Raw genomic sequence first — 11,641 nt, forward strand, 5'->3', positions numbered from 1 at the left:
ACCCACAATTGCATTTTTACAACTGCCAAATGATTAAAGAGTCAAAAGAAAACAAAATGAGTGACAGTGATAAAGGTAATCTAAATCAGATACACAATCATTACTCCTTTTAAGAAGTTCAAACAAGTTCTGAGAAACAAAACTATTCCCAAACTATTGACCTTAACTGAAAAATCAGCTTAAAAGATATCACAGGAGAAGCTTATGTTTAAATTCTCTTACGATGTGGATTTGGTGGTTAATGATTAAACAGTTTCCAACAGTTTAATTTTTCCTGCCATGCTGTATTCGGCACAGATTCTGTTTCCTACAGCTGCAGGCTCCTTCACTTCCAACCTAATCCCTAATGTAAAATGAAGCATCCCATCTAGAAATGTTTTTTCTCTTACCTTTGAAACTTCTTATCTCTGGAGAGTCGCCCATACTTATTTCGGATTATAACAACAGAAAAGTATAAAAGCGAAACAGTAGCAGCCAAGATACTAATAACAATAATCTGGCGTAAATTGGTATTCAGAATTCGAGGACACCCCACTGGAGAGATGCTAAAATGCCAGGAAGCAGGGAAAAGACAGGAGATGCCGATCCTAAAATTAAAAAAAAAAAAAAAGACCAGATTTTAAAGCAATCTGCTCCAAAGAGGCCTCTCCTCACCTAAACTGATCTCAAGGTTAAGACACTTGGCTCAAGCCACCCGTTTCCCTGCTGGGAGGTATCTGTAGGCCAGCATCTCCCCTATTGCTATTTTGCTATTTTACTCATTATTATAAAACTACATGAATGAAAATTACACCCTGATGGTTATGACACTTCTGTGTTTTTCCGCCTTTCTTGACAATATTATGTAGGTTATTATTTGTACCATGCTTTGTTCCAAAAGAAAAAAAATTAGAGACAAGAGTCAGTTAAATACAATAAATATATAAATCTATAATGAACTCCCGTTTAAGGATGATGAAACCGAGAAACAATTCAGTACAAAGAAATACATGTAATAAGACAGGCCTGTAAAGGTGGCCTAAAGGCCAAAACCTTATCCATGAGATTAGAAACATATAAACAGCTCAGGAGGAGGAAGATTTTCTTAACACTGAATCCCAAGGCAAATTTCTCCCTGATGACTGAGTGAGAAAATGGCAGACAAACAGTATCTTTAATAACATCCCCATAATAAAGTCAATAAATGAGTTTTGTATGTCCTGTGTTTTTAGAATTATTTCTGAGACATTTTTGCAAATGAACACTTTTCTTCTCCATTTATGTCAGGATTAAGAGATTATTATTAGGCTTACAAAAAGCTTGCTACGTTTAGAATAGATGTTATTGTTTTGTGGTTAATTTCTTTAAAGAGTGCTTCCTGGACTAAAATACCTCACAGAAGGGGTAGATATCCTGCTAACCTAACGGAGGTTTCCACCTGCAGCGTCTAGTCTCCATGTGGGTCCTTGGGCCACTCCACAGAGTGTGTCATCCCCTGCCCACTCCTCTAAGGCTTCCAGACAGTTATACTGTGCTTAATACGACCCCTCACAGATTCCAACACACCTGCCCTTCACAGTAAGCTACGTTAACCCCTGCAGAATCCACCTGGCATGACCACTTTCTGTAACAGGCACCCCAGTGAGGCCTGGAAGAACAAAGTTGTTAAACAGAAGTGTAGCATAATTTTGGACACTTTTCACTTGGAATTCAGATTTTTTTTTCCTTTCAGGATCTGCTCCTGTGGCACCAAAACCTCAGGTTTTACAAGTACCAGTGATGAGACACCATCACTCACCTCCCCATGCTGATGGGTCCAAGACCAGGCAACGTTCTAGGAGTCAGTCCTCACACACCATTACAGAAATAATGGGGTCCTCCTGGAGTTAGAGACCTCCTGTTCCAGAAAGTGAGAAAAGTCATAAAGATGGCACAATCCAAGAAGACATCTATGTTCTTTTACCAAGTACGGGTTTAAATCCAACCACACATAATCTGTGACATGAACCTTGCACTGAAGCTGGTGGAAGGGCCTATTCTGAGCACCACACTTCTAAGTCAATTTCATGCTGTCAGAGATATAGGCCTAAATCAAGAGATGGTAAGTCTGGCGCTCGCTAAAATTGGAAAGAGATGGTAATAGTTTGGCAACTAGTTAATGCTCTCCACCTAAAAGCCAATCAGTGACCCCAAAATACCAGCTCATCAAATAGGTACTGAATTAAGGAAGACTCGGGGTGGGGGCAGTAGGCAGAAAAATTCACTGAATGGGAATCTGAAATATGGTCTCACAGAAGAGAGAGGTCAGCTTACGCACAAAGTACCACACAAGGTACCGTGTTCCAAGTCCGCTCCGGCGCATCCCCCACTACCGCCTCGCACTCCTTCAGTCCCCAGGCCTCAATTCGCAGAGAAAACAAGGGCTAGTGGGGGCTGACAGCCAGGGCCTCCTTCTGACCTACTGGATCCAAAGACCTCCATCTTCCTTGGTTTTGTGGCTTTACCTCTTCCAGGCCTCTCAAGGCAGCCGTCTGCCCTTGCCGGCTTCCTAGCCCTTGAGCAGCAAGGACGCCCCCAGGTCTCCTTCCTAAAGGCCTGGCTGCTCCGCCGTGCCCTGGGCTTCTTCCTGGCTAGGCTCCATTCTCCCCCAACTCTGATCTCTGCTCCTGATCAATCTCACTGACGGCTTCAATTAGCAGATCACTCAAAAACTTCTTTCTCCACCCCAGGCTTCTCTTCTGAGCTACAGCTATAGAGATCTTCAAGCACCTACTGATACCTCCATCTGAACACTGCAGCGGCCCATGAAAAACAGTTCTAAAACCCACACTTGTACTGCAATCCTCCCTCCCTTTTCCCTTAACCTGGCCCGCCCTACAATCTCAGTCTCAATTCCTCCAAGCTGCTCAAACCAGAAACGAGGGAGTCAGGCCTGACCCCTTGTTCTCCTTTACCTTCCACAGCCAGTTTCTTACGGATTCCTCCCTCCATTTTTTTAACCTCACTTTATCTAAAATCTGTTCCTTTTCTCATCTCTTGCCCGGTCTATCAGAACAGCAGCCTAACAAGTTAAGTCTCCTACCTGCAGTGTCAACCCAGTGGCTCTCCAATTCTTCAACCAAGACCTTTAGGCACACTTTTTTTTTTTTTTAAGATTTTATTTATTTGACACAGAGAGAGAGCACAAGCAGGGGGAGCGGCAGGCAGAGGGAGAAGCAGGCTCCCTGCTATGCAGGGAGCCCAACGTGGGGCTCGATCCCAGGACCCTGGGATCATGACCTGAGCCGAAGGCACATGCTTAACGACTGAGCCACCCAGGCGCCCCTAGGCACAGATTCTTCACGTGAAGTTGACACTCCCCCCATCCCTGCTCAGGCCCGTGATCCCCTTACTCTCATACTTGAAATCCTCCAGTGGCTCCCACTGCACTTAGAGTACGTGCTGAAGGCTTTACTCTGACTTCCGTGGTCCACGGGACCTTGCCACCTGTCACTGCTCTGATCTCATCGTCTGCTCTCCCTTTTCACTCCATACCAGCCATACTGGCGTCCTGGCTGTCTTCTCCCATCCAAGTACTAACCAGGCCTGACCCTGCTTAGCTTCCGAGATCAGACGAGATCGGGCACGTTCAGGGTGGTATGGCTGTAGACCTGGCTGTCTTCAAACATGCCAGGTGCTGTCTGGTCTCCAGGCCTCCGAACGTGCTGCTCCCTCTGCTTAGAAATCATCTGGGTGACTCACTTTCTCACTTCCCCCAGGTCTTCACTCAGTGTCACCTTCTCAGGGAGGCCTTCCCTGGCCACCCAATCTATCTATCAAGCTATCCTCTCCACCCATCTCTTTTATTTTTTCCCTTAGCTTTTACTTATTTATTAAATAGAGCTTTTTATGTGCTAGGTCCTGCTTACTTACAAATATTAATTTATTCCTCTTAATGACCCACAAGGTAGGCACTATTTGTATCACATTTTACAGGAGCGGCAGAAAGGCTAAGTAACTTGCCTAAGGTCACACAGCTAACAGAAGATGATTGTATACAAAAAAGCTGAGATTCCAGCATGAGAACCCACACTCTTATCCTTGTGTCTAACATACTGTGTGTGTGTGTGTGTTTGCATTTCTCTTGCTCATGTGTCAAGTTCCACAAGGGGCCACATTTCTGTCGGCTTGGCTGACTGCTGCATTCCCAGTACCAAGAACCCTAGGAAAGTGCCTGGCAAAACGTCAACTGGGACCCAAAAGGTTAAGAACTTACACACTAGAGTGATCTTTCCAAAACAACTGGGAATCCTGACACCTCCCCACCTCCCAACTTTTTTCTTTTTTTTTTTTTAAGATTTTATTTATTTATTTAAAGGAAAGAGAAAGAGAGAGAGCACAAACAGGGGGAAGGAGGAGAGGGAGGGGGGACAAGCAGACTCTGCACTGACGCGGGGCTCGATCCCACAATCCTGAGATCATGACTTGAGCTGAAATCAAGAGTCAGATGCTTAGCCGACTGAGCCACTTAGGCGCCCCATTTTTTTTCCCACCTCCCCACTTTTCTCTCCCACTCAGGAAGAAGTCCTAACTCCTTAGGATGGTAAAGGAGGGCTCTCACGGTCTAGTCTTACGCTGTTCAATAGGGGGAGCCATTGCCACGTGTGGCTATTTAAAGGAATTAAAATGAAAAATGCGGTTCCTCAGTTGCACTAGCCATATTTCAAGTGCTCAATAGGCACATGGAGCTTCTGCATTAGACAGCACTGATCTTGTCCTTGTCTTTCTAGTCCTATCCCAATAGACTAGACAGATATGTACCCTCTGCTTTAGCCATACTAAACACAAGCAGTGAGTCACTGAAAGGCCTCACATTCCTCTACCTTTCTAGAATGCTTCTCTCTTTCGGGTCCATCTGTTGGTGGACTAACACAAGTTAGGCCTGATTCCTCTGTGAAAGCGTCCCTAGTCCTCATACCCCCAGAGCATTTGCTCATCACATTAGTGGGCTATTGTATTATACTTGTGGTTGACTTTCTCATTACGTGGCAAGCCTCTCATTGGCAGGGGCAGCCTCTTACTCTTCTGTTTCCCCAGTGACCAGTGCCTGTCACACAAGTATTGTCTGCTTCATGGATGGCTGGAAATGGGAGAAGTAAAGATGAATCAGGTATGGACCCAGCCCTGAAATAATTTATAATGTAGCAGAGGGGATAAAACACACACACACGGGCGCCTGGGTGGCTCAGTTGGTTAAGCGACTGCCTTCGGCTCAGGTCATGATCCTGGAGTCCCGGGATCGAGTCCCGCATCGGGCTCCCTGCTCGGCAGGGAGTCTGCTTCTCCCTCTGACCCTCCTCCCTCTCATGCTCTCTGTCTCTCATTCTCTCTCTCAAATAAATAAATAAAATCTTTAAAAAAAAAACAAAAAAAAAAAAAAACAAAAAACACACACACACACACACAGACACACATATTAGAGTAAAAAGTATTAATGATGCCTACTTGACAGAAGGGGGGAAAAATCACTTTAATTCATTCAGGTTTCAATATGGTATCCATATCAGACCATGTACCCAACACTTGGGACAAACAATATTTGTGATTTAAAAGTTTACACAAAAAAGAAAAAAAATGTCAATTACTGAGATGTTTAAATGAATTTTAATGTGTTTTTATAAAGTAGCTATCTTTCAGCATTTGAATATGGTGAGATTACTACATCACAACTTTTATGAGAATTCCAATGGTTCAAAAATTTAAATGTTAAAAATATGCATAAAAATGTAAGATGAAAATGTACCCAACTCAGAATGAGTAAGGCTTTTCTACAACTGACATCAATGTCTCAATCCATAAATGCAAGAAAACAGACTATATGAGTTTAAGACTTCTGAGTGTTTTAAAAAAAAATCCCTTCCCAAATACACAAGGCTTGGGAAAGTTACCTGAAACATCTATAACAAAAGGTAAATATCCCTGATATATAAAAGGTTCTTCTAAATAAATAAGAGAAACACTGAAATAGAAAAATGAGCAAGGATAATTGGAAATTCACCAAATAAGAAATACAAATGGCTGATATAACTTCATTTGTATTTAGAGAAACATAAAGAAAAACAAGACTTCACCACTCTCAGATTGGTGGAGATTAAAGTCTGACAATACTTTGCTAACAAAGGGGAATACTGTCATGGAGAATCTAAATAGGTACTAACCTTCTGGGGTATGGGTATATGGGTAACATATACAAAAATTTTAAACATGCTTACCCTGTGCTCTATCACACAGAAATTCAACCTTAGGAAATAATAGGGTAAATTCAATAAAATATGTGTAGGGCACTTGGGTGGCTTGGTCAGTTAAGCGTCTGCCTTGGGCTCAGGTCATGATCCCAGGACCCTGGGATCGAGTCCCCTATCGGCAGGGAGTCTGCTTCTCCCTCTCCCTCTGCCCCTCCCACCCCGCTTGTGCACTCTCTTGCTCTCGCTTTCTCTCAAATAAAATCGTTAAAAAAATTAAAACGTGTAAAGAAATTCATGATAGTATTGGGTATAGCAAAACATGGTTACTGATGTGCATTATAGGGGGTGGGCTACATTACATGTGGACCATTTCTGCAGTGGTGGAGCACAATATGATTATTAAAAGTGATGATGCAGATCTGTATTTATTGACAGAGACAGATATCCATGATATATTACGTGAAAAAAACACATCACGCATAGAGCAGGGGAATGGAAGTATAGAAACCAAAATGTTAACAGTGGTTGGTTACTGCGAAGTAGTGAGATAACAGATCATCTATTTTTCTTCCCTAGGTTTGCCTTTATTTCTTAAAGGGCATAGATGAATTTTATCAGAAGAGACAACAAAACTATTTTTAACAAGCTACCTTCGGGGCGCCTGGGTGGCTCAGTTGTTAAGTGTCTGCCTTCGGCTTAGGTCATGATTCCAGGGTCCTGGGATTGAGCCCTACATCGGGCTCCCTGCTCAGCGGGAAGCCTGCTTCTCCCTCTCCCACTCCCCCTGCTTGTGTTCCCTCCCTCTCTCGCTGTCTCTCTGTCAAATAAATAAATAAATAAAATCTTAAACAAAACAAAACAACAAGCTACCTTCAACTGAGATCTCCAGTTTCCAGCATCAAATCCTCTTCTGGATATATCAAGAAAGCTTATGCTAGAAACCATGACATAGGAATTCGAATCTGAACATTTTTAAAAATCGGTAATTATGTGAGAGCTGAACTAAGAACAAAAGAAAAGAATGTTCTAATTAACAGCTTAAAGTCAAGGACCTAGGGGGAAGAAAGACCTTTAATGATTCAATGATGCGAGCTTGGAGGGGATAGGAAGGGCGCAGAGGATTAACAAACCTGGCTCCAGTTTTCAAGGAGTGTGCAGACTGGTTACAGAGAAAATTCTAATACCCGTAAAATAATCAAGAAAATAACAAAAGGCAATGTTAAATTATCCGGACTCTTGCTATAACAGTTCAGAGAAGAGCACACTGGAGGCTAGGGAACAGGAAAAGATTCTTGGAGGTGAGAGGTACACTTTCAATGGGAGAAGGGAAAAGAGAACACATTTCAAGGAAGTTGCACTGTTTAGAATGATCATAGCAAACTTGGTAAACATTACTTAATCTGGTGTTTGTCTTAGAACTTTTTCTTGAGATACGTGAGGATTTTGACAAAAAGGATAAATAGATATTTTTGTAAGTGACAAAATTGGTGCTTAAAGAGAGAGGAAAATAGGACAGCTTATAAACTGCTGAAGTAATTACTTTTATTTAGGACAAAAGTATGACTATTACCCAGCAGTCAGCAATATGGTAATTTGATCTCAAAATGTAAACTCCAATTGTATTTGTGGCTAAGAATCTTGGCACCAGAGTTTAGGAAGGCAAACTCGAATGTTACATAAAACTGCCATGTTTTTAAAAGGCTTAAATTGTGTTAGACCTACCACCAGAGAGATGCACTGACTCATGATTTCAGCTAGTGGGGAGGCCCTCCTTAGCTGAACATTCTCTAGTGGAGAGAAGTCCATAAGGTCATGGTTCAATGTTTCTGTCAGTTTCTCACTGTTAGTCCTAAGGAAAACAGTGAAAACAATATAAATCAATTGCAAAGTAAAATGGCTCTTCTCGTGAAAAATGCAGCATGCAATGAGACAGACATTAGCAAATTCTCAAATCACAAGCAAACAAAATCATAGACAAATGAGACTCTGGAAGAGCTAGACCTGAGTACAGAAAGGTAAGATGACATGAAGAAAAGAATGATATAAATATCACAGGATTACAAGAGGACCTTGAACAATCAAAGGAGCCCACACACACTTAGGCAGAACTTTGTAAGAAAGAAACAACTGTCAGGGGACACCTGGGTGACTCAGTCGGTTAAGCGTCTGCCCTCGGCTCAGATCATGATCCCAGGGTCCTGGGATTGAGCCCCATGTGTGGGGGGGTGCTGCTCAGCAGGGAGCCTGCTTCTTCCTCTCCCTGCCGCTCCCCCTCTGTCAAATAAATAAAATAAAATCTTAAAAAAAAAAGAAAAGAAAAAGAAAAAGAAACAACTGTCAGGGCACCTGGGTGGCTCAGTAGGTTGAGTGTCCGAGTCTTGGTTTGGGCTCAGGTCATGACCTCATGGGTCATGGGATGGAGCCCTGCAGCGGGGGCTCTGTGCTCGGCGGGGAGCCTGCTGGAGATTCTCTCGCTCTGCCTCTCCCCCTGTTCACATGCACGGGTGTTTCTCTCCCTCCCTCTCTCTAAAATAAATAAATCTTAAAAAAAAAAAAAAAAAGAAAAGAAAAAGAAACAACTGCCCTGGGAGAATGAGAAGCCAAAGGGAAGTGCAGGACGCTGTGCCTCACTGGGCTGTGGGGAAAGACATCAAAATAACTTAATTCATTCTTTGTTTTAGAAGAATGCACATAGTTGCGTTTATGATCTACATTTCAATATTTAATTTTAAAAATTTTATTTTTTAATAGCAAGTCCTAATCAAACCTCTTCCTACCTCTCACTATTCATTTGCAAAATACTGGTCCCTATTTTAAATGACCTTTTACTGGTCACACTTTTCCTGCATCACCTCTGCAATTTCTGAAATCTGCAACTCTGACTTTCCTCAAATTCCAATTCCACATCCTGAGCTTACTGACACCCTATTACTACAACTTGTTTAGGTCCAAATCTGGGGTCACAATCTTTTGGCAGAAACTAAGACCACCATCCAAATTCTCTAGGCCAAGTGGGATATCACTACTGGCTGGGGTCACCTGGTTCTTAACCTTGAATCCTACTTATCTGTGTGTCTACATCTTATATCATTCATTGGGTCCTGTCAAGTCTTTTTCAAACACACATCTAAATCAGTTAGTTCACACATCTAAAATCACCACAGCAGACATCACTACCTCAAGACAGACTCTAGGCAGATCAACTACCTTCTGCCTTTACTCTGAACACGACACTTCAGAAACACCTGTGTAAAATGCTGCCTTCAAAATATGATCAGCTGAAGAAACTTCTGGAGCCTACAGGTCAACACCAACTTCCCTGTGTGGCATCTGAAATCTTAACATCCATCAACTGGTCCCATCTAATTTTATCAACTTCTTCTCTCCTCAGCCCCAGATAACATCTCTCTGCTGTAGTGAGGTGGGTCTCTTCTTGTCCACATACACTCTTCTCATTCTTGCCTCTGGCCTTTACTAATATCACTTCTAGTATGTTCTACTCTCAATATTACACTTCTTTCAAAGCACTGGTCCAATATTTTTCTTTGACAAGATTTAACCTGTTTTACTTTCTAATGTTTTCCCACACTCTGAATCTTCTCTTTATTCAAGTGTAGTTTGTTTTATTTTATTTATTTATTTATTTTAGTAGGTTTCATGCCCAGCATGGGGCTTAAACTGATGACCCCGAGATCAAGAGTCGCAAGCTCTACTGACTGAGCCAGCCAGGCACCCCAAGCGTAGTTTATTTTAAATAAACATGTTGAATAAATATGTACAGAATATAAATCCTTAGATCAACTTTTATTACTTTTTTCCTTCTTTCTAGACTATAGACACAGGAGTTGAGATCAGGCCTTCCAATTAGACCTGGAAGAATGTAAACCATAGATTCAATATGTAACAGACACAAGTGATTAATCAATGCTAAGGTAAACACAGAAAGAAATCATTAAATCACTTATGCAAATTAGTACCCCATTCTAAAATTCTGCTAATCTGTCAAACTGAATAAACCTAATACAAAGACAAGATAACGTCAAATACAAGATATCACAAAGAATGATTCTTTTAAGCCTCCAAGGCTGGAAAAATTTCAGTACGCAAAGCAAGACACGGTAAACGCTGCCATGTGAAATCAAACTAGGGATTTGAGTCTCTAGAATTCTTTAATGATTTCTAGTTTATCTTCTAGCATTGAAGTTCCAGAACTGTAAAGCATCTCTTTTCCTTCCTAATAGTGATAAATGTTCTCTGAAAATGCTCTGCACCAGTCTTCATCTAACGGGTCTGGGGGCTCTTGTAAGTTCTGGGACATAATCTACAGAATGAGATCTGTGTCCTTAAAAGGTGTCCACGCATTACTCAGGTTTGAGAAACACTGCTCTCACAATCACTTTATTGCCCAGTTAGTTCCATTTTTCCAAGGGGCAATCTAAAGCATAAAACTTAGTAAGAGCAGAGCAAAGCAAAACCGAGGCTGAAAGTACTAATGCTAGGATGAGGCGGCAGGCAAGAAGCAGTCGGTGCAGCATCCCCTCTCCCTCGCCAGGTCTCTCCCCAGTGGGGGCCAGATCCGCCCACACTGAGTGTGAGAGAGCGAAAATCCAGCGTGGCCACCGGAGCAGGCGCGACAGCACCATGCCAGTTTCTCCTGCCAGGGGCTGGGGGAGAGCACCTGCTGCCCGGGGTCACCGGGGCTGACCGCCGGGGCGCCCGGATGTGGCCGCGCGGCCCGGGCGGCGGAAGCGGCGCGGACTCCAGGAAGACCGCCAGCCCGCGCGGGGAGGGCTCCCCGGACAGAGGGGTTCATCCGCGGCCCTCGCCGCCGCGCCGGGCCCCACACTTCAACCGTCCCAGCTCCGCCGGCCGCTTCTCCGCCCTCCCTTCGTCCGCGCCGGTAAGGCCGCCTCACCTGCTCGGCAGCACCCGATTCGGCGGCCGGAGCTCCCGGCAGCGGGAAGCTGTGACCGGAGGACATCACGGCCACCGCAGCGCGGTCGTGGCGGCGGCAACACGGGACCGGCTTCCTGGAGGCTCCGCTCCTTTCCGGGAGCAGCACCGCCGCCCCGACGCCGGCCCGTGCGCGTCACCGCCAGCGCAGGGAGCGCGCACGCCGGGGGGGGTGGTGAAACCGCAGCTCCGGGGGCGGGGCCTGAGCCAGGGGCGGGGCCTGAGCCGAGAAGAGTGGCGTGGAGGGCAGAGCTGTGGGTAATCACCGCGGCGGGGTTTGGGCGGAGTGAGTGCCAAAAGTGACAGTGGTATCACAGAAGTAACGGGTAGTGTGGCTTGGTTACCGCCAGTCGTAGCTGGTCTGGTAGTCAGCGAGCGGCAGTGTGCTTACGACACCGCGGTTATCTTTCCTTTGTGCCCCCAAGGTTTATGGAAAATAACACTCGAAAACCTAGGCATTTTCGCTGAACTCTTGACAGGTTTAC

At 44.1% G+C, this 11,641-nt stretch overlaps 1 protein-coding gene across 1 annotated transcript in view; it reads right to left on the reverse strand.

Moving 5' to 3' along the window:
* The window catches only part of ENTPD4 (ectonucleoside triphosphate diphosphohydrolase 4), a 35,587-nt gene extending 24,294 nt beyond the window's left edge, over nt 1-11,293 (reverse strand). Inside the window, 3 exon segments of the mRNA XM_032389113.1 lie at nt 390-587; nt 1,778-1,876; nt 11,119-11,293. Of these exon segments, the coding sequence (XP_032245004.1) occupies nt 390-587; nt 1,778-1,785 (206 nt within the window). The 5' untranslated portion in view covers nt 1,786-1,876; nt 11,119-11,293.
* Between the last annotated feature and the right edge of the window lie 348 nt (nt 11,294-11,641).

This window comes from Phoca vitulina, unplaced genomic scaffold (genome assembly GCF_004348235.1).
Source record: "Phoca vitulina isolate PV1807 unplaced genomic scaffold, GSC_HSeal_1.0 scaffold53, whole genome shotgun sequence".
Lineage (NCBI taxonomy): Eukaryota > Metazoa > Chordata > Mammalia > Carnivora > Phocidae > Phoca > Phoca vitulina.